At 42.7% G+C, this 23,268-nt stretch overlaps 3 protein-coding genes across 4 annotated transcripts; 1 reads left to right on the forward strand and 2 right to left on the reverse strand.

The window, feature by feature from the left end:
* Window positions 1-589: 589 nt before the first annotated feature.
* dnajb1b (DnaJ heat shock protein family (Hsp40) member B1b) lies at window positions 590-4,315 on the reverse strand. Its single transcript, XM_030061654.1, has 3 exons — window positions 3,864-4,315; window positions 2,196-2,821; window positions 590-1,973 (listed from the first exon to the last, which is right to left on the reverse strand). The coding sequence occupies exons 1-3, from the start codon at window positions 4,081-4,083 to the stop codon at window positions 1,740-1,742; spliced, it is 1,080 nt and encodes a 359-aa protein (XP_029917514.1). The 5' UTR covers window positions 4,084-4,315; the 3' UTR covers window positions 590-1,739.
* A 1,407-nt stretch (window positions 4,316-5,722) lies between these two features.
* tecrb (trans-2,3-enoyl-CoA reductase b) lies at window positions 5,723-18,022 on the forward strand. Of its 2 annotated transcripts, XM_030054347.1 has the most exons (12): window positions 5,723-5,842; window positions 8,935-8,985; window positions 12,780-12,831; window positions 12,955-12,999; window positions 13,116-13,219; window positions 13,792-13,907; window positions 14,483-14,588; window positions 15,009-15,081; window positions 15,200-15,243; window positions 15,673-15,730; window positions 16,498-16,586; window positions 17,187-18,022. In XM_030054347.1, the coding sequence occupies exons 1-12, from the start codon at window positions 5,828-5,830 to the stop codon at window positions 17,358-17,360; spliced, it is 927 nt and encodes a 308-aa protein (XP_029910207.1). In that variant the 5' UTR covers window positions 5,723-5,827; the 3' UTR covers window positions 17,361-18,022. The 2 variants fall into 2 exon arrangements, with proteins under 2 accessions (XP_029910207.1, XP_029910198.1); XM_030054338.1 differs by lacking the exon at window positions 5,723-5,842 and having other exon boundaries at window positions 7,800-8,985.
* A 1,324-nt stretch (window positions 18,023-19,346) lies between these two features.
* ndufb7 (NADH:ubiquinone oxidoreductase subunit B7) lies at window positions 19,347-22,370 on the reverse strand. Its single transcript, XM_030051985.1, has 3 exons — window positions 22,086-22,370; window positions 20,479-20,647; window positions 19,347-19,519 (listed from the first exon to the last, which is right to left on the reverse strand). The coding sequence occupies exons 1-3, from the start codon at window positions 22,195-22,197 to the stop codon at window positions 19,432-19,434; spliced, it is 369 nt and encodes a 122-aa protein (XP_029907845.1). The 5' UTR covers window positions 22,198-22,370; the 3' UTR covers window positions 19,347-19,431.
* Between the last annotated feature and the right edge of the window lie 898 nt (window positions 22,371-23,268).

Raw genomic sequence — 23,268 nt, forward strand, 5'->3', positions numbered from 1 at the left:
AATTCCATGTAGTCATCTGATTCAGTCAAAGAAAAAAAAAATGCACCATATAGATCCAGAAAAAAGTACAATGATCTGATTGTACAGCGAGCAAATATAATGGCTTGTTTTTCCTCTTGTGTAACCATAAAATGGGCATGATTTGGTTTCTCTATATGCTTGTTTCAAGTACAATCTTTTTTTTTCATACTCCATTTTCAGTTCCCCAACCCCCTTTTCTCTTACTGGCTATTCTAAGAAACAGCTCATGACTGCCATAAATTTCAGCCTGCGCATTTCTGAGTGTTTATTGTTCAGCGTCTTGCAGCTTGCTCTTTGTGTGCCCCTGTGCATCTGCCTGGGTCTGGAATAAACAGTCTTCTGACAGCATCACGCGTTATCAGAAGCTCCACTGGTCATGACCTGGAGCAAATCCGCCAACATCGGGCCAAAGACACAGCCTTGCGGCTCTTCACTAATGCCACAAACTGAGCAGCCACTAAGAAGCCCATTAAGAAATATTTATATACTGCCTTGGAGATCTTCATGTTGCTCTTATCCCGGAAGAATAACTTCTTTGTAGGGAAAAAACAAACAAACAATAACTCAGTGTAGTCAGAGAGAGAATTTTTTACTTCCAATGAAACAATAACAGTTCACATGGCATAGAGTAACATCTGTATTTTGATCTATTATTTTGATCAAACTCATTTTGATCGAATGCTTAGTAAACAGAGCACCGGCATTGGTCATATTTATGACATGGACATATGGCATTGGCCTATGAAATGCTGCAGTCATTGAGGGAAAGCATTTTCCCCAAGGTGCAAGTTACGCAGAGACAGGTGACAGAGATTTTATTTGTAAACACAGCTCTTTGGTTTTTTAGAAAGAGAAGATGACCACAAAAACACTAGAAAACTGAACAGTGACTGAGACCGATCACTGAATGTAAATCCACCAGGATCATGAACACAGCAGGGAAGGTAAACAAGGTAAATATTGGTTTGTTCAAGTAAATAACCTTGGTTACTGCATAGACAGTATTTCTTTTAACTTTATGCAAGGTTCAAAAAGAAAGTAACACAACCATTCTCTTCATGCTCTCGTAATAATGTCTAGGAGTGCTGCAGTGATACAAATAGTTTTTCCCTATTCCTATATAAAACAAAATAAAAACTTTACAACATCCACACATTTATACACAAAATAGGCAGACCAGCCAAAGGACCCTTTCTTCAGGTGGTCACAACAGCACAGCTGCCTCCAAGGCTTGAATTTCTAGTAAATGACTTCTGATGTAAAAATCAAGGAAATGTTTTGCCTTGGCTTAATAATTATTATCATTATTACCACCATAATAATAAACTGTGTTCACCTCAACACACATTAGCATCTCATGGAGCCCTGAAATATAATCCCCACTCAAATAATACATTCACCTCCATCCACTCAAAATAAGAAATAACAGCAAAAACACAGTCTACCCTGGATTATCAGTGCACCCCAAAAAAGGATGCAGTGATGAAGCCAGCGTGCCCTGACATCAGCATATGGTTTCTTTCTTAAAAAGAGGAAGACATCCTGTTGCTGAGAAAACACTTTATGTTTACAGAGTCCCACAATTCTGTCTCTCTGATTGTCCATTTTTAGTTTCCAGTCCATGCGGTCTTCCTTGTGAGATCTGACAGTGCTGGCAGCTTTGACTGAAACCAGGAACTCTTTCCTTTGAGCAAGTCCCCGAGTTCCTCTCCTCAGTTTTAAGAAGGTGGGAGCACCTGGGCGATGGTGTCTCGAGCGCTCTGACTGAGTCTTTCTGGAAACTTCACCTCATACTCCACTACCAGGTCTCCACGACGATCGGGGCGCTTGGGCAAAGGCAAGCCCTCCCCAGTGATCCGCCGCTTCATCCCTGGCCGCACTATATCCTTTGTTGTCACGGGTAAGATCCTGCCGTCCAGCGTGGGGGCATTGACTGTGCAGCCGCACAAGGCCTGAGGGATCGAGAGGGGAAAACAAGAACAAAGGAAGGTTAGATTACTAAATTCCAAAAACCATTATGATTAGGCACATTAACATTAGGATGATGATAACATGATTTACAATTGATATCTGATAACTGAGATGTCTGTTATTGGCTTTAGTCCTCTAGTAATTTACTTGTGTGCATTTTGATAAAGGACACTGAGACGAATTCAAACCTAATCCTAACTTACATCTCTGAGAGAGACCTTGGCTGGATAAATGATGTCAGAGCCATCCCGTCGAAACACCGGATGCGGCTTGTCCTTTACAACAAAGACCACATCAGCTGGAATGTTGTGGGGGGTCTCGTCCCCCTCCTTGGGAAAAGTGATTTTGGTCCCCTCCTTCCATCCTCTTTTTATCTCCACCTCCAGAATCTTGTCCTCTATCCTTGTCGTTTGCCTGTCGGGGTTCAGCCGTTTGTGAGAGATCTTCATTTTCTTGGTGCAACCGGAGAACACTTCCTCCAAGGTCACCCCAAGGTCGTGGACCACGGGCGGGTCTTGGCGTTTCATCAAGCTGCTAGAGCGACCACCCATTCCTCCCATGCCCCCCATTCCTCCCATACCACTGCTGAAGGAGCGTGGAAACCCTCCCATTGCGCTGCCCCCCATGCCTCCCATCCCAAAGCGGGCGAAAGGGTCATCTGTGTCCATCTCTTCATCCATGCCTCCATTGCGGCCGCCAAAAAACTGTTCAAAGGGGTTACGCCCACCGAAGAACTCAGCGAAGATGGCATGAGGGTCACCCTGGAAGGTGTAGCTGAATGTGCCGGGACCAGCGCCCCCACCCCCTGTGGGACCTCCACCTTTCAGACCTGGATGACAGAGAGAAATACTGTAAGTGCTGCTTTGTCAAGTGTAGCTTGTGAAGAATATCACTGCCTTGAGTTGTAGCCCATTTACTTTTGTCAGTGCTGAGCTTATATTTCCAGTCATGAGTTTGCCAATCATGCCACATGCAACTGAATTTTTTTTTTTTTTTTTTTTTTTTTTTTTTAATTTTTAAAATACAGACTTTACAGTGTCAAGTGACTCTCCCTGCTGACAAAGACACCCCGAGAAGACATGGATGTAAAAATCAAGGTGTCAGAGATTAACAGCAAACAGAGTGTAACGTGAACAATGAATGGATTGCATTTCTAATCTACTGACCACTCAAAGTGCTTTACAATGTATGACTCACACTCACACATTCTCACACACACAGGACACTCTCAATCACCACATGACTGAATAAATAATTACATCAATAAACTGAAGCAACCTGTTTCCTCTAAAGGCTAGAAAAGACAATGCTATAGTTTTCAGTCGTGCTTCCTGTGTGCAGATGCCATCAGGAATGCTGTTCAAAAAATAAAGAAAGAAAACAAGACTCTTCTCTGGTAGTTTTGGGTGTTCACCTTCCTGCATGAACCTGCCCTCTGTGCTGCACAAGTGCTGCTAAACCCCTGCTGACAGGTGTCCAGCATCTTTGACCCGCCCCTTCGTGACGTCACCTGAAGACCCTTCCAGTTTAATCTCACTGTCAGCCTCACTTTAGTCGCCACAGCCAATCACAGGGCTGCATTTTAAGTGTCCCGTGTGTGTGGCTTTAAAGTCCTGTGGGAACATGCCAATGTGCGCTTTCCTGCCTGCGCGGCCTCGCCTTTCCTGGCTGTAAGGCCGGGCTTGATCCACACAGATTACAGCCGCTGCGCGGGGCGCCATTGCACGTACACCCGTCTACATGTCCGACAACCTGAACTTGAACCAAACTTCCTTCCATCAACAGTTTCACAGTCTGTCATTCAAAGTTTAAAAGCCATAAAAACAGGAAAATAAGGATGACAATGATACATGAGTCACTGAGCACCTTACCTTCTTCTCCGAAACGATCATAGATGTCTTTTTTCTTCGGGTCGCTCAAAACGTCATAGGCTTCTGCAATTTCTTTAAATTTCTCCTCAGCTTCTGGCGCTTTGTTTTTGTCCGGATGGTAGCGTAGCGCCTGCTTACGATATGCTTTCTTGATGTCGTCTTCCGAAGCTCCTTTCTTAATTCCCAAAATGTCATAATAGTCTTTGCCCATCTTGACCATGGACCAGGCTGCCGTCGACTGTCACCAACTTCTAAAGTGCGTCCTTGCCGCTGATAAATATTACAAGTCAGTCCGCAGCAAGTTGTCGTGGTCCGTCCTCCTCCTCGGCACTGGGCGCTTCTCCTCCGTCTCAGTGCCCGGCCATTTTATTTAGCAGCAGCGTGGAAAGTTCCAGACTTTTCCATCAGCATCGCGAACAGTTTGAACTGTGACAGCCCGAGTGACGCTCCGGCCCACAGACCAGCACGCCTATTGTTGTGTCATGTGCCGCCTTCAGGTGCTGTCGGAACTGTCACAATGAAGTCGTAAAAGAGCACATAAAGTACCCACAAGAGGGTAAATATAATATTTCCACGGGTTCAAAAACAGAGGCACAGTTGTCAATATGTGCCAAAATGACGAATTTATAAGGACAGTTTTACTGGCGTACATGCAGGTCTTTGGCACTGCAAATACGCTTTAAAATACTTTTAAATACGCAAGTTTCCATGTTTACTAGTTTTTTTGTTTCCATGCTTTTACGAAAACGTTTAGGCAATAATGTGGTGAAAACATAAGTTTTCACTCTCTTTGGCTGCCTTTGTAGCTCCGTGTTGCTTGATTTGAGTTAAAACAGTCACCAAAAAAAAAAAAAAAAAGTCGTAAAAAAAGAACCGAGGAGTAGCAAAGGCAGCAGTGCGGCTTTTCACAATCCGAGCTGCAGCCTACGCCCCTGGCAAGCAGCAGTCTACCTGAATGTCACAGTGTTGTAGGTGTGTTCACTCTGAGACCGGTGGGAAACAGCTAACACAACTGCAAAGACTTTATCAAGCTCACTACAGCAAGTGTTTCAGTGAGCATTTTTAGTGGGAATTACTTTATTTTATTTTATTTTATTATTTGGTTGCCTCATCTGGTGTTTTCACGCTTTTTACATGCTTCCTATCTGTCAAAATGCATAACCTGTTTTTCAGGTATGAGAGCGTGTGTTGCCAGTTTGAACAAGCCGCATGTATACATTTTAGACAGTAGAGTAAAAGTCAAAGTCAATTTGGAGATCCAGTAATGGCTTTTTTAAGACGTGAGGTCCAGGCATATTATCCCTGTATGGCCTATACCACTGCACAACGATTGAGAAAGAGGAGACGGAGATGTGCTTAAGTAGCTGTTCTTGAACTAATTTATAGCCTGACAGCTTCCATATAGACTCAAAGGACGCCACGTGGTTTGAGATATGGGCCTATAAAAGTCAACACCAGGCCTGGTATCTGTTGGGCTATTTATGCAAGGCTACGTGTCATTTTGTGTAATTAAGTAAAATGTTTTACGGTTTGAAAAGCCAGCAATAGGAAAACAGTACTCAAAATGGAAAAACTTTTTTTTTTTTTTTTCTTGTGGTGAGTGAACCTGAGGTGAATGCCCCGTCTAAGACAACACTTTTCCCCACAAAAAGTGCAGTTTTGGAGGAAAAAAATAACAACGCCATAGTTTATTGTCACCAATTGAATCCATGAGCCCGCACATCAGACAGAGCAACTATTCAAAGTCCATTAAATCCACTGAGCCTGTCCCAGGCCTCACCGTTTGCTCAAATCTCATTGGCTGCCATGCTGACATTTGGGGCGTGTTCGCCCGACGGTCGGCAGCTCTGATTGGCTGCAGCGCGACCGAGATAAACCCCTTAGCACGCTCCTCTTGTTCCTGCGATTGGAGGCTGCAGCCGTCACACCGCCTGGATGAGAGGAAGCGACTGCAAACTGCCAGGATGAAGCACTACGAGGTAAGTACTGTCCATGAAACTCTATACCGTCAATGGAAATTATCGTCTCCAGACGGATTGTTTGAATTATCACGGAGTTTCCTGCGCTCTCTCACGCATAAACACAGCCGGAGGGGTCAAACGAGGCGCTTCAGCCCTCGCAGTGTTGATCTCATGCTGTGGGCACTCCGCCTGTCCTGCACTGGATGCTAGGGTCTGCTTTTGTGGCCTCAAGCTCGGGGTTTAACTAGTTCATTAGTGCGGGTAACACAGAAGTAAAGCCGCGTCTGCATTTACCAAGAACTATAAATGCGTTGTGTGCTCGTTAGATTCTCGATATAAGCCGCGTGTTTTTGCCAGATAAGGAGATTCCTCTCTGTGTGTGGAGACAATGGATGTCATCATCGCCACCTCTGGTTAGAGCGAGTCACTAGCGCTCTTATCTCGTTATTACCCAATAATGCGGGTGAACAGTCAAGTGCGCAATCTTAACTTGTCCGTCTGTGATTTTGACCTTAGCTGCTAGGGTGTGATTTAATTGCACCAATCGCAGCCAGTTGTCTTGAGCTGACTGCTGAGCGGGGCAAAATTTAACAGGCTTCATCCCCCCATCTGAGAGAAAGACTAATGTCCGTGTTTTCCCCAAAGATGTGATTGTACGTCGACATGCACATCCCGTTTTGTTCTCCTCTTTTCCCTCACATGATCGTAAAAGCACTCACAGTTTCTGTGAATTTGAAAAAAAGCAAACAGAGTTTCATAACCAAAACCCATCAGACAGGATCTGAGGCAGCCTGACAGAAACTGCCCCAGCCAGTGGCTTCTTTCCACATTACCTCCAACTGCCTTTCAGCTTATATAAAAAGCTTATATCATGATTTGGAAAAAAGAGTAGTCTGTCAACGCATTAACAACCTAAAATCATTTATTTTCTAAAACACCCAAAGTTTTGGTCTTCTACACATTTTAAAGAGCAAAGCTGTTTGAGGGTGGAAAAGAGAAGCATTTATATTAAGAAGCTGGGCCTAAAGATATTTCTGATAAACAGTTATTAGTAATGTGGATATGATGACCAAGCAGGTAGATGCAAATAACAGAACAGCAACAACAGTTTAATAATAAGTTCAGGAAATGCCATCTCTTCACTGTTGCAGCCTGTAAAGCCAAGACAAGGGAACACTTATGTGGGATCAGAGTTGCAGTTTCCCTGTATGTACACCAGGCAGCGCCAGAGAGCTACATCACCTTGACAGTGACACTTGCTGCCTTGCGTACTAACTTGAGCACTGGATGGTGGTGTAGAGAAAATCTCCCTCAGAACAGAGATCTGTCATCTAATTGTCATTTGATCTATAAAAACTGAAAGGTCTCTTACCCCAAATGCAGTCAGGACACACAGGCGGCCACAGTGTTTTTCTGCCATATGGAAGCCCACTGTGAGAATAAGTTTTTGTCCTCCCAACTTCACTCTCAACTCAGAGTGCTTTACTAGAGCAGGCTGTCACTGCTTGCCCTGCTAGACAGGGGCTTTATATAGACAAGATGGGGGAGGTCCAGGGCAAATAGGTAGGACTGGCACTTAGAGAGGAGGGCACTGAGATGAGCACAGAAAATAGAAATGAACACAGGACACAGAAATGATCTCATTTAAAAAAAAAAAAAAAAAAAAAAGTATTACAAGTGCAATGGGTGTAAATCTCAAGTTGCCTCACTGATCATTAGATTGCTATATCTATCCAGATCGATGGATTGTTGCACCCCTAGAAAGTACAGAGCACAGAAAAACATGATGGAAATTACTTTGTTGGGCAGATGAGATTTTTCAAAAAGTAAATGAATAAAAAGGGAGTTGATGAAAACATATCAAAACAAACCGGAGACAGGAACATACAAACAAATAGAACAGAATTGTGTACATATATGTGTGTTTGTGTGTGTGTGTGTGTGTGTGTGTGTGTGTGTGTGTGTGTGGGGTTGGGGGGTCTGGCTTCACTGAGGGGAATGCCCTGACTAAGCCATTAGAGCCTTGAGTATTATCACCCTAGTGTGCAAGGAGAGACCGTCTCCCCATGCTTGTGGGAGAGTGATTGGGATTTTCCATTCGGTGTCAAGGCACCGCAGGCTGTAAAAGGCAGGTTGGTTCTGTTTAGGAGACCCTAACCTAGTTCAGTCCAGCGTCTCAGGACTGCAGCTGGAGCTATGGCGGGTACAGGTGACTAGAGGCCAGGGGTAGCACAGGGAGAGATGTTGAGGAAGTGCAGAGACAAGTTCACTGACTGAATGACAGAATGAGCTGATGACATCACTACCACGGGGCCAAGGGTGGGGGGAGGGGTCAGCAGGGAGAGGGCTGGTTGTGCCGAGCCAGCAGTAGATGTTTATATTTAGCCAGGGAGAGGAAAAGAGGGGGTCAAACTAGAGAGAGGTGGGGGATCTGTTTGTCATAATGCCTTACCTCCTGCGTCCATCAGGGGTTGAGGGCTCCTCAGGTATCTTTTTTGGGGTAGGGTCATATGTCAAACCAAGCTGCTGCAGCACTGAAGTGTAGATATTAGGGATCAATGTTCTAGAGATGTCCTTTGTCAGATAGAATAAGATAATCTGCTATAAATAATGTGCCAGCAGAATCAGACATTCCTATGTATGTGACAGTGCACACACACAGCGTGTTGCATGCCCCCACGCTGCAGGGCTCGGCTGGCAGTTAAATAAAGCAGCATGCCACAAGTGAAGGAATGAGAGAGAGGCAAAGAGGGAAGGGAGGGTGAGAGAATGACAGAAAGGAGGAAGAGGGAGGGGCAGAGGTGCGGGGGAGGGAGAGGAGATTTATTTCCACAGCTGAGTGCTGCCCCTCTCCTCTCTGCCTTTGCGTGGATCTGGGCTAGACGGCTGAGAGGCGGAGAGTGAGGAGACAACCAAGGTGAATAGTGAGGGGAAGAAGGGAATAAACTGAGTCCAGGAGGAGGAGTGCTGATATGGATGCTTTAGCTCTAGAGGCCACCAGCCCGAAGAAGGCGGCTAACGGGGCAGCGGGTGCCGCCCCGCCGCCGTCCGCCACCCCTGCCAAGCGTAAGCCTGCTAAGAAAGCTAAAAAAGCTGTTGTTTTCTTTGAGGTGGAGATACTGGATGCCAAGACTAAGGACAAGCTCTGCTTCCTGGACAAGGTAAGAACTCCCTTCACTTCTTCATTTGCCAGTAAGAACCTTCATCCTCATGTCAGATCAAGCATGCCCACAGACTCTACTAACATCTGCTCATCCAAAAGTCTTTACAGTGACTGTATGTGCACATTTAACTGTCCTTGGGCCTGTGCTGTGCGTCTGTATGTTTACCAAATGCAACAGGTGCAATTTGGCTGGGCCCAGGCCCTATAATACTGTAAAACATCTCCCAGCGCTGTGTGCATGTGAGAGGGGCCTTTTCTGGAACACGCAGAGCCGCTGCAGCTACGGCATTCGCTATCAGTCAGCCTTGTGAGTGGAGCTGTGCAACAGACATCTACACCGAGACTGATATGGAGAAGGCAACAGAGGCTGTTATGCAGATTTAGAACAACAACAACAACAACAACAACATGTCTGGCTCTTTGCACCAGAAGACTTTCAGTGAGGATAAATTTATACAGGCAGGGTATAAATAGAGCAAATAATTTTGCTTGAGTGTCAACCACAGTATCATTAGGTTGGGGTGCTGTCTATTATTTATTTTTTTGTTTGTTTGTTTGTTTTCTTTCCAGATAAATACAATAAAAAAAAAATAAAAATATTTGGTACCTGAAGAGTCAGTTGACCTGTAACGGTAGTGTCTGTCAGTGACTCTGGGTAATGGAACTCTGATTGCACATGGAATATCAGTTTTAGAACCTTTATCGACTCAAAATGTGTCATGGTGATGATGATGATCATTTGCGATTTATTGTAGTGCCAGCCAAATCAAAACTAAGCAGAGGGTTTACACTGTTATTTTAGTCAGGTGTATTTATGTAGTCGTAGGCCTGTTGCTGCATTAGGCCCCTTTGGTTTATTGTTAGTGCTTGGTCTGTAAATTGTGACTGTGGAGTTAGGCGGGCTTAATTTGTTAGTACAAGGCCTGTAAGTGTTGTATTAAGCACATTGTACTTAGTTTAGTGTCAGTGCTCAGCCTGTCGGGTGACAGCGCTGCATTAGCCAGGCTTACAGTGGTGTTACCAGGGCAGGCTCAGCCTATCAAAGGCTGCTCCTCAGGACCCTGAGATATCAGGTGCCATACTTCCTGGATTGCTGTGGCTCTCTACCCTGTTATCAGCTTGGCAGGGTTTCCATGGCGATGGCATTCGTGATCTTAACACCTGGTGAGATGCAATTTCACAGATTTGACAGAGAGATCTAGATCCGGACAGAGGCCTCTGTGGGGGAATGCTTTCATAAAGTAGGTTAGCTCGGCTGAAGTGGCACTTCAGTTAGAGTTAGAAATATCATGTCTGGGTCAGGTTTATGGGACAGACTTGATTAATTTCAACACTAAACAATGCATTTTATTGAGAAAAAAGAGGGCTGGAGAAAGCTTGAGGCTCAGTGATGCCATCAGCCTGAAAGGCTGAGTTACCTACCTGAACTATCAGCCCTGTCTGTACTTTGAGTGAGGCTGAAAATGGCCTGGGATGTCCTCATCAGTTAGCTACATAAGGTCTCCTCAATCTGCTAGATGTATACATGACATTCACACATCGTCTGTGAGGACTTTGTTTGGGATTCAGCTACAAGTTCCAGGTTAGAGACCAACAAGCACAGCATTTTGGGGTAGAGATCAATAGGAAAATTGTTCTAGCCTATAAAAATTTAATTCTTTCCAAATGCTTAATGACATTGCAATGGGGTGACCATGAACAAAATATCTGTAGTTCTTTTTTGTAGTTATTTTATTAGAGCATTATATTGGCGAACAAATGCAATTACCGGTGTTTCATTTCTTCTTTTTTCCCCTCTCCCTCCCCTCATAACAGCTTTGCCTCCCACAACTAAGCTGCGTGTATGTAGAATAATACAAGTTAAAATAATTTCTTGCATCTCAGTATGCAAATAGAAACATTGAGTTTCAATTTGACTGTTGGATAAAAAATAAATTATAAACTCAATCATGGAAAATTAAATTGAACTGGGTATGCTGGATGAAAGAAACCAGAACAAGAGCATCAAACACAACAGAAAAAAATATCTGTAGTTCTCTAGCTGGTTACCCCGACTTCCAGAAAGTGTCCCAAAATGGATATGCTTCTATTTTTTGTTGAACACAAGTGATAGGTAGATAGATAGATAGATAGATAGATAGATAGTTAAAATACAGTTGAATAGAACAAGATTATTTACAAGATTGTGTCACTATGTTCATTGGCACAGTGTTAAATAAATGGGTGACTTATTACTGGGCCTTCGATTATTCCACCTTCTGAAAGCTAATGCCCTCCTGCGAACATCAAATTTACAGATTCAGTCCTGTGTCTCAAATTCTCCTGAGGTTCAAAAGGTCCAGTGGTTCAATAACAGTTTGTTAATGAATGCATTAACCACAGTACATCGCCATTGGGGCCTTTACACACCTTGCATTGTAAGCTCAGCTGGACTGCTATAGAATAACACACAGTTATAATGCTTCTTCTTGGTTTAATCCGATCATGTGACATCACATTAGGGTATACATTTCCTAAAAGCATCTTTCTGCCATTCCATACTGACATACAAGATAAGCCTTTTGTGGAACTTGTCACTGAAGTCATAAATAACGAGGGCCTGAGAGAATTTTGATGCAGATGCCTGTGATGCTGTAACGGTCTCTAATAAGCACCTAACACAACGTATAGGATGTCATAATCTGAGGGTTTGTTTTCAGGTTAATAGGTTAGCACTGAATTTGTTCTGAGTTGTCAAACCCAGCACAGTTACCATGTTCCTGCTGTAGAGCTAAAGAATAAAATTAGTATTTGTTGATGAAATATTTTGCCCTTCAGTAAAATTGTTATATCAGTTGTTATTTGTGTATCTTCATAGTCTGTCATAAGATATACATGGATTGTGGGTTTGATAGCTCTGATACCTGTTAAATAACAGTAAGTCAGGCAGCCTTGTACTCCTTGTACTGCCTCAGAACGAGCGTCATCAGAGTTGAACTCTCGAGGAGGCGGACTGAAATGCCAAAAAACACTGGAAAGACAGCCTGATAATAACATATTAATCTGGTGATGTGATGATGTTGCATGTTTCAAGCAAAACAGCACAGGATGCTTAATTTGATATTTATTCATGGCTATGAATAGAATATGAAAAATTTCAAGTGTTTTTGATCCCAAGGAAATTGACAGCTTTAAAGAAAATGCTGCTGCTAATCATACTCATAACTCCCACATGCAAATCACCAAATGGGTCAGATCACAGCGGCTGCCAGGAACAGATTAATTTCTGATTAAATCAATCAAAAGTAGATATCCACCTGCTGGTAAACAGTGGTTTTGTTTGTCTCAGGGGAATGTTCAGTGTAAGCCACTTCAACCCACATGGACAAGGCCATTTGATCAGATAATGACGATGTTGTTATGACTTCAAATCACTTGACTCAACCACAATCCTGGGGGTTTCATTGCTCCAATTCCCCCTGCCTGTAATAGCTGTGTGTTTTCCTCTGTGTGTCTGTTTATGTGTCTATGTATGTTTGTGATTTGTTGTCATTATATTTGGGGTAGTTTTGGCAGTCCGGTGCAAGGTCGGGTGTTTTGGCTAAGTGTGGGCTCATGCATGCATGCTTAGGCACTCTGAAGCCTCTAATACCAGCTGTTAAATGTCTGATGTCTATGGGGTGTGGGCACAGCCAGAGCTAAATATACCGCTAATCACTGACATGAATGGAAAACTGGAGCATTATCTATTCCTTTGTGTGCAAGTTTATGTGCATGCATGTGTCCCCCGACTTATTTGCTTGTTATTTGCAGGTTGAGCCAAATGCCACCATCGGGGAGATCAAGTCTATGTTCCACAAGAGCCGTGAGTGTCATCTCTCTGCAGGCGTTCAGAACCTCATAAATAAGATTTACGATCATGCAAATCCTTTAAACATCACAGTCAACATGGAAAAATTGATTCAGTGTCCTGTCTTCTCTCTCCCAGATCCTCAGTGGTACCCAGCCAGACAGTCCATTCGCCTTGACCCCAGTAAGTTGGCTGAAGTCAGATGTTTTCCAAATGAGGACATTGTCAGCTCAGTGATTAGGGCATCATTTACTGTATACAAATTTAAATTAAAAAGTGTGTGTGTAAATGTGTTCCAGAGGGAAAGTCTCTGAAGGATGAAGACGTTCTCCAGAATCTCCCTGTGGGAACCACTGCAACCTTCTACTTCAGAGACCTTGGAGCCCAGATCAGCTGGGTCACGGTGAGTAAACACACAACCAAAGACAGGAAGATTAGGCTGAAGAGCTGCGGTCTCGACAAGGTAAATAAAATCAGCGTGTGTCTCGGGAGACCAGGTTGAGCTATACTGAGATTTCCCGCCGGGCAAGAAAAGAGTGCACTGGGGAAAAGTTTGCTCTTGACCCTGAAGTTAACTTGCCATGGAGAGTTGCACTGTCATGTTTACTCAAGTGGGAACTGGAGGAGGCACAGGAAGTGGCAGGTAGGTACCGAGGGAGAGACAGAACAAGGGCAGGTAAGATGGTGAGGGGACAGGACGAAAGGAAAGATTGCATGACAACGGGGTCAGAGCAGGCGTCTGTCAGAGGAGAGAAAGTGTTAGAGGGAGATATATTTATCTTTCTTACATGCTGGCAAGCCAGTTCATCAACAGCATGCCTGGATGGGTAGAGGGGGCCACTGAAAGCATAAAAGGAATACAGACATAAGATCAGGATTTGCACTTGAACCAACCTGAAAGTTCAAGGCTGCGGGAGGGGATACATAACAAACTGTTAACTGTAGCTTCTGTCCTTTGTTCTCTCTTTTTCTCAGGTCTTCCTGACAGAGTACACTGGTCCTTTGCTCATCTATCTGATGTTTTACTTCCGGGTTCCCTTCATCTACGCACCCAAATATGACTTCACCACCAGTAAACACTGGGTCGTACAGTGAGTGTCTCCGACACACTGGAATTATCACTGAGATTCTCCAGCAGAAGACTCATTTAAGCATCCAGGCTAATGAGTGCACTGCAGGATGTGTAAAACCGTCATCATCATGGATACTTTTTTTATGTGACTGCATCCTTTTTTTTCAATGGTTTGGATGCAGCAGTTGAGCATCTCTTTATTAACAGCTCACACTTTTGACATAGTACATTTTGGGACACCCCCCCGGTCTCTCCATGTTGAACATGTCAACTGTAGCCACATGGTGAATTATATGAAAGCAAAAATAGCCCTTGAAACCCTATCTAGGCAGCGTTCTTAGACATGATGACAAAGGTCTCCATGTTCTATTCTCCTTAGGAGGATGTCATGCACCCAGTCCACATTTCAAAATGAACTTTCTTTCGTCCGTTTTTTTACTTTCAACAATGTTATCCCTTTGTCACTTCAGGTTAGCTGGCTAAAGATAATTAGATAGTCATATTGTGTGCTTTTATCTTGCAAAGCTTCACATCCTTCTTGTTCTGATATATGATCATGGCCCAATGTAGCTGCTTCTGCTTTTTTTTTTCCAGTCTGGCTTGTATGTGTCACTCCTTCCACTACGTAAAGAGGCTGCTGGAGACGCTCTTTGTCCATCGCTTCTCTCATGGCACCATGCCACTGCGCAACATCTTTAAGGTGAGAAATGTTCTCTGTCTCTCTCCCACTCAATCTGTCACTGCTGCGCTCACTCTGACACACATGGCCTGTGGGTAAACCCTCCTTCCAGACAGTAATTCCAGCCTGACGTTAGCGGCCTAATGACTCCAATGACAGAGTCTGGCAGCAGCTGCTTTGAGGCACTGATTGATTCTGTCCCTTCCCATCCCACTCTCTGACTCAGATCTCACCTGGCTGAAACATTGTAAATCGGTGCTGTCGTGTGCATGCCACTGAGCTGACACAAATGCAGTCTAGGTCGAATGAAATAAAACTTAATAAGCTGAGTCTGTGACTGGAAAACCTAAATGTGGCCTCACAAGGAAGCTTTGGTGATGTGACACGAGCAGGTGATGTTGCTGCAGTTTCTTTACCGCCCTGAACCTTTGTGTGTTTCAGAACTGCAGCTACTACTGGGGCTTTGCTGCATGGATGGCCTACTATATCAACCACCCGCTGTACACACCGCCCAGTAAGTAGGAATGCATCTACTCCTGCCTGCACGCTCAGACACACATGCTGCAGCCACTTCTCATTTTATACTCCTTTTCATTGATATTTATGTTAACTGTGAGTGGTTTTTTTTGCAGTATATGGGGAGCAACAAATAAGACTGGCCCTCATCATATTCTTGGTAAGAATCTTTTCTCTTCTTGTGCATTATAAATAGATAACATGTGACTAAATATGCCGTTAGTGCTACATGGCCATTGCAATGGTTGTTGGCTACTGGTTTATATCTTTTTGTATCCTCAAAAGCAGGAATGCCTTGAAGAATGTCTCTGACCGAAAGCTTGCTTAATAAAATATTTACATAGACATGAGTGTGCGGATGCTCAATTCCCTTGAAGCTATTATTTGATTAGCTCCGGCATCTCAGCGAAGCCCTAACTGGGTGAGCGGTGTGTTGTTCTCATGTCATTCTCAAAAGCAGTCATTCAGCTGCTGTCAAGAGCTGTTTCAGGGAGAAGCTTTGATTTCCAATTTCAATATTTTACTCCGCAAGCACTCAGTATCTACCTCTTCACCGGATACCCAAAATTAACAATGTTTTCATCCTCAGTTCTGTCAGATCGGCAACTTCTCTATCCACATTGCTCTGCGGAACCTCCGTCCACCAGGTACACGCAGCACCTGTCACACATGCACATACAGTAAACACATAATCCTTTTGTAGCATACTTCCAGCCACATGAATTTTAACCCAGTTTCCAGTGGGCCCTTCCAAAAGTTAAAGTGGATTTTTGAATTCTGTTATCAGAGAAACAATTATCATACAACAAGTTTCCTTACTAGTAGACACCATTCACTTTCATTCAGTTCCAAACAATGTCAAAATGAAATTTCTAAGATGGCAATTGAAGTGTAGTAACAATGTGGGTGCCTGCAAAAGTTTCTCCAGGCCTTGACTCATCAAGCCTTGAACCGAAGGAAAAGTAGTTTCAGTTGTTTGGACATTCTTGAGTTAATGGTTATTTAAGAGGCCCTCCTTGGAGGAATGGGGCAAAAACAGACCTATAATTAAACCACAGTAACTCTCATCGGAACAATGTTGTCCCATATCAGATGGTGTAGAACAAGATGTCTTCAACATGTCAACAAACAAATCAGGTGGACCAAATCATTTCTTGCCATGAGAACTATTGTAGAATTTAGAAAATTGAGGTTACTTTTGCAGATGAAGGCCATCTGAGAAAACTAGATACTTCTTGCTGCAGTTTACCACAGGAATTTCATAAGGGAGAAAGGGCAGTCTGGAGAATGGGCTCAGGATTCGCCATGGACCTTCGTCCTCTCCCAAATCAAACACATAAATCAAAATTCTGACTCAGTGCGTCCTCACTCTCTGTAACTCTGTCCTTCCCTCTCACTTCATCTCTTCCTCCAGGTTCGAAGACAAGGAAGATTCCCTATCCAACTAAGAATCCTTTCACCTGGATCTTCCTCCTGGTCTCCTGCCCCAACTACACTTACGAGGTAAGAATCACATTACTGAACGTGGTGAGCAGCTGATAATTTGTTTTCTTTAATGGCATAAGGAGGACATAAATGCCTAGAGGGAAAATGGGAGGAGTGCACTGTTGTCACATTTAGTCCAAAATGGAGACACCAACACAGTTATGTGTTTTACCCAATTAACAGGAAATTGTCCCGCTTTGGTCTGCAACAGCTTGTAGTTGAAGTGTACACTGTAGGTCAGCGGTTCTCAACCTGTGGTCTTGGGAATCCCAGGGTTGATATTCTATTAGGGAAATTTTTAATTTCACTATTATTTCATTCGATAGAATTTAACCCTATAAAAGAATGTGTAAGAATACCTATTCAGTCTATAGGTTTCACACTCTTCACTGTTAATCTGCTAATCTACAGTATAGACAATTATGGAAGAACTAAATCTTATCAGATGGGGATCCCTGACACCTCACCTTACCAAATACACAGCCTGATATGTATCAGTTTGGGGGTACTTGACATCAAAAAGGTTGAGAACCACTGCTGTACACTTTGTTAGTGTTTGGTGCAGCTGCTGCCCTCTGGTGGTAACAGTCTGCATGTACCATCTCTCCTCTCTCGCAGCTGGGCTCTTGGCTTGGCTTCACACTGATGACCCAGTGCGTGCCCGTGGCGTTCTTCACCCTGGTGGGTTTCATCCAGATGACCGTGTGGGCCAAGGGGAAGCACCGCAGCTACCTGAAGGAGTTCCGCGACTACCCTCCCCTCCGCTCACCAATCCTGCCCTTCATTTTGTAGAGGACTACATGGCAACTCCCTTGTCCCATCTAATTTACCCCAGTTTATAGGAGCCAAGTTCACCAACCCTTCCACCCAAACCCCAACCAATCTTTTCCCCTCAAAAGGAAGAGCATTCCTTCACTTTTCCCTTCCCCCAGCATTTACACTGGAACTGATCAGACTGACTGGGAATGAATCCAACCATCCCTTTTTTTTCCTGTACCCACTTCTTCTGTACTTCACTTCCCAAGCCCTCAATCCCAGTCATGTTGAGGAGAAAGGTACAACACTAAACATTTGCTCTGATTATTATCATTATTATTTTTTTTTCCTTAAATTGCTAATGAAGAACCCCCTCTGATTGGCTGTAATGACTTATCTGTGTCTGAGCTTCCAGGAGTCTTTTTATCTCCCAGGCTTTACAATATAATTCTGCTCTTGAATGACAGGCAGAACAGAGTGGGAAAGATGTCCAACCACTCTGATCCCATCTAGCGCTGTTTTTTGTTTGTTTTGGGGCTGAATCTTCATCTAGTGAAGAAATAATCTATATGTATTGAGTTTTGTTGTCCACAAATCCAAATTTGAAAATACGACAACTTCATGGTTGTCTTTTCTTTTGCAACTTGAATTTTGTTGATGTCTGACAAAGTAATTTATTAAAAAAAAGTTAACCAAAATGCCGGCGCCTCACTCAGTTTTGTACTCACATCGTAAAGGAGTCAGAATCAGAAATACTTTATTGATCCCAGAGGGAAAGCTGAGTCAGTGTGGTTAACAGCAGTATCCTCTTCTCAAGGTGAGTCCTCCACTCTCAAACCAGCAAGTCCAGTAGCTGAACGGGACTGGGATCTTGAAATGGATGTTGAGAACACTATAGTAACAAAAAAAATATTAAATAAAAATAAACCTCTGTGTGTTGTCACATGTACAGTTGGTTCTTTGTGCTGTTCTGAATTTAGGGTTAGGGTTATTTAACCTTTTTGCTCTTGAGAAAAGTATTACCCCCAAATTAATAATTAAGCATAGATGTGCATGTCCATTAACTCCATTAATGGAGGCTTCTGTTGCAGACACAAAGAGGATTTTTACAAACCAAAGAAGAGAGTTTGAAAATATGGAAGAGGATCAGAGCCACGTGTGGAAAAAACGAGTTATGAGGGAAAAGAATCCTCACTTCAAAAGTCTGAAAGTGGACCTTTTCTCTGATGATAATAATAATGATGAAGAAAACAATAACTAAAAAAAAAAAATCTATTAACTGATGCTACTGCAAAGAAAACATAAAATTTCAAGTCTTAGTTGAGTAACAATGGGCACCAAGAGCAGAAAAACATGGCAAGAAATGACAGTTGTGAGTGCAGTATCTAAACCCTGCACATCTGATGGAATAAAACATGGTTTGGTTAAATTAGATTTGAGGATAAGTAGTGCGTCTTAGTTGCTTTGTCTGTTGTCTTCAGATAGCCTGTACATCCTAACATTCATGATTATCAGTTTCCGTTGCCAAATTTTTAAAATTGGCTCACACATAACAATATAGAAAAATCAGAGAAAATCTTAATCTGTTCATGAGGCCCAGTGTTTTAAAGAAATCCTAATAAAATGACTGGTGTATTGCAATGTGTTGATAATTCGTATTAATATTAGTAATACTAAAACACAGGACAACAATGGACAAACATTTTACTGTCAACAGTTGTTTTGTTTTGATTTTTAGCTTCAACTAACACCTGAAGTGTTCCACCTCATAGGAGGTGTGTGGAGCAGGTGATTTCAAGGGATGAATCAGTCTGATTTCTTTTTACGAAACAATTTGTTGTCAGCTAAGAGGTATTAATGAGCTCAATACTGCTTCCCTTAAATTTGAACTTTACATCGGTTGTGATGTCATGTTAGTAATTTCAACATTTCCATCTCATTGGCTCCCTCCACTGAAGGTTTTGGGAGATTGACAGACAAGAGGATCACTGGATGTCTTGACATCAATAAAACTCTGAGTGGTTGGGGTTCAAATATGACTGTTTATTGTGGACAGCAGCAGGTATATACAGAAAGGAAGAAAAGTCAGACATGGTCATGGTCATGATCATGCAGCCTGAGCCTGGGCCTCGATCCTCTTCTTCCTCAGCTGGAGCCTCCTCTCCCTCTCATACTCCTTCATACGCATCACATAACTGTGAACAAAAACACACATGGGATGTGATTAATAACACACACGGGACCTGAAGGTGGGTGCACATCACAGTGATCTGACCAGATTTAGCCTCAGCTAACCTTGAAAACTAAACTGAGGACCCTGGGTTAATTAAGTGACCTGTGGTTTGGTGATAGTCAAGTTACAATGCTTTTGGTCAGCTGTGGTCAAAAAACTGACATACAGAAAATTTTAAAAATCATAATTAAGCTTATGAGAAGATGCCAGCTGTTTTTTTCTCTTGGCCACTGGATGTCAATTATGTAGAACTCAGATTAACTAAGAGAGTGCCGGTCCTGTCAGAGGGCTGCTTGTGTCTCTGAGATTATTTTCCACAAAAGGAATGCTTTTATATGAGCATCTCTTACTGACTGACTTCATGGTGAACCACAACAATACCAGCAACTTCTGGAAGTCTAACGACTGAAAACCAAACCTGACAGACATAAGGCTGGGTATTGATATGAGTCAATAGGGTGTATATTAGGGGAGTAATGGAACAATAAATTCATGGTTGGGTTTGTATTGTGGTTTTTGCGTCATGATTTCAGTTTCAACTTGTTTTAATCTGTTTAATCATGCCTGACATGTGTCTCCCCTCTTAACAATACTTGGCATGTGCTTCCCCATCTATAATTCAGCCAAATCTCTGAGCGCTTCATTTTACTGAACTCCACCTTGTCTGTCTGTGCTATGCGTGCAGGTTTCCCACTTGCTGCTTGTCTATATAAGATCTGCATATCCATGTCAGTCAGGTCACATCACATGTGGACGCAAAACACAAAATATAATGACAAAACACAAACCTGAGAGTTGATTATAGCAACTGATAAGTGAAATGTGTTTCGTTGTGTTTCGCGATGTTGGAACCAGTTCTTCTAGTTCCATTTCTGCCCAGCACTGTGCACAAACACAAATCTGAAGTAAGATCCCACTTACTCCTGGTGCTCGCAGTAGTCCCAGTCATGTCTCTCATGCTTGCAGGCCAGGAAGTTGGGCCAGTTGTCCCTCTTACACTTCATGAGTTTGAGGAGGTAATGAGCGCAGTAGTCCCTCTGCTCCACTGGTAACTGGGCCAGGTTCATCTGCTCCTGGGTCGCCACCATCTCTGTAAGGCATAATTACAGAACATGCTGTAGAGGTTCACAATTACATTTGCAAAGGGGTCACAGCGCTGGAAAATAAATCACTGTCAGAAGTTGTGGCTGTAAGGAGATCATGAAAAAACAGGGCACTTCTGTGAGATGTCAGTGATGCTATTCATGCTGGCAGATAACAAAACATTGTAAAAGTCAAAGAAAGCGGAGTGTGATTAGTAGGGCTGGGTGATGTGAACAAAATCAAATACGATATATCTGAGCAACTACCTGAATATAGATTTTATTTCTTTATTTTTTGTCATTTATTTGGATCCCCATTAGTCACTACCAAGGTAAAAACTACTCTTGCTGGGGTCCACACAAGTAAATATTACCCCATAACACAAAACACTACATCCTAATGCAAAAAACTAAGTAACAATTGCTAAAAACACAAAAACAAACAATATAAACCCATAAAAGCAATGAATCAAAGACAATAAACCTCTCAGTAATAATTATTACAACAATAACAAAGCACCCACACTTCTTCAAGACCTTATCCATATTTAGCCAGTAAAACATCTGTTACAGCTCAAAAATAATATTTTACCACTAAAACATTGTTTACAGTGACCGAGAAAATAAAATGACCACACACGTTCCTTGTTATTGATCATATACCTTGACATTATGTGTATGTATGGAGAGGGGCTGGTGCTCTGAGCCATGAGGTATTTCTTTAACCTCTCTCTTCAAACTGTTTTGCTCATATGTGTAAAGTCTGATGGCAGAGCATTTCATATTTTCATTCCTCTGTACACCACTGTACGCTGCCTTGCATTACTTTTTGAGACGGGAAGTGGAAAACAACCTCTTGATGCATGCCTAGTATTAAAGTTATGGCCATTTCTACTACAAAGCATTGGAGATTTTAGACGATAAAACATTTCTTATAAAACAGAGCAGAGATATTACCGTCCTGCCCTTCACCAATGACCGAGCTAAGGTTGTGTTCTCAGTTATAATGTGAGACACTGTGACAACAGACTGACAGGATGACCAGACTGACAGGATGACCAGACTGACAGGATGACCAGACTGGATCTACAGTCATGGGTGATATGGATCTGGTGAGGAGGCGGCGGGGCCAATAAGAGAACAGCGAGGACAGTCAGTCCAGGAAACTATACTCCTTTACAGCAGTGCAGCCTTGCAAACAGGAGGAGACAACATTAATATTACACTTCTATCTGGCTGACTGAACACATTGACTTTGCCCAGCTTGCGGCAGCCTTGCCTTCAGCAGCTCGGGGCTGACTCCGCGGCTAGCGTGCTGCTAGCACCCATATGCTAGCACCGCTCGGCTAGCTCAGCTGTCACACCGGACAGGACATCACCGGAGTGAAAATATGAATTGAACACAGGTAGCAGTGTATCTGCCGACTCATTTAACCAGTGACGAACCTCTCTCTTTCCTGTCCGGGAAGCCGAACTCCGGGTCGAACGGGCTCTTCTTGGCCGGGTCAGGCTCCGTGTCCCGCTCCGTGATGTACCGTCTTCCGAGGTGAGCTCCCATGCTGCCGACGATAGCTACACACTGTTACCAGAAACTGTGATGGCGTATGCACCGTGCTAATCTGATATTTTCACAGTTATTCTGCTATCTGCCATTCGGTCACCTCCACAAGTTACCTTACACTGTTTCCGCTCCTCAGCGGAAATAAACAGTGGGGCAGTGCTGCCGAGAAACACGTCCCCTGCTGCCAGGTGACAATGGTTCCGCTGCTCGGCTCTTGGGGGGGCGGTGTTGTGAGATGTAAGACCGGGGTTTGAAGATTTTCATGTACCGCTGTGCTCTTAAATGAAGAAGTATTCAATACTGAATATTGACTGTTTGACTGTTTGACGTACTTTTATTTTAAAATTCTAATTCAAACTGTCACTATGTTGTTAATATCCTTATTCCCTTATGAAAACTTTTTAAACATATATAGAAATGTAGAAATTTAGTGGGTCATTCAATTTGATAAATATAAACTGAAAAAAAAAAAAAAATCCTAACATTAGAGGCTTCAAGAATATTAAGTTTTAAAAAAGAGTCAGTTTTTTTTTTCTCTTTTCTTTTTTTTTTAAATTTCTGCTATATTGTTTGTTTGATTGTGAAAGTTATTCTTCTGTTTTGAACATATTGTCACATACAGATTGCTGTGATATATATGTGTATATATATACAAGAAAAACGAGAGTCATGCCATGGAAAATTGACATGGTAAGTCAGAATGGCAAATGAAATGTAAAAAGCTCTCAATAAAATTATTAATTTAAAAAAAAAAATAAAAAAGAGTCAAAAAGTGTGTATTTATGTATTTTTTTTTCTTTTTTGGTTATTTGATGTTCTTTATTATTGTTCTTACTTTTACTTTCTCTGTCAGCTAATGGTACATAGCTAAGTGCCACTGTACTCTTTGTACTGTGGAAAAATGTTTTATAGCTTTCTTTGCCGTAAAATAAATAAATAAATAAATGCATAAAAAAAAAAAAAAAAAAAAAAAAATCATGTTCCGTGCTGCTGTGGAGCCTCTTGTAATAGCTTATGCTCTGATTTATGCTCGTGGATTTAGTGTTTTGAGGAGGCTCTTGAGTGGCC

This window comes from Myripristis murdjan, chromosome 1 (assembly GCF_902150065.1).
Source record: "Myripristis murdjan chromosome 1, fMyrMur1.1, whole genome shotgun sequence".
NCBI classification, from domain to species: Eukaryota; Metazoa; Chordata; class Actinopteri; order Holocentriformes; family Holocentridae; genus Myripristis; species Myripristis murdjan.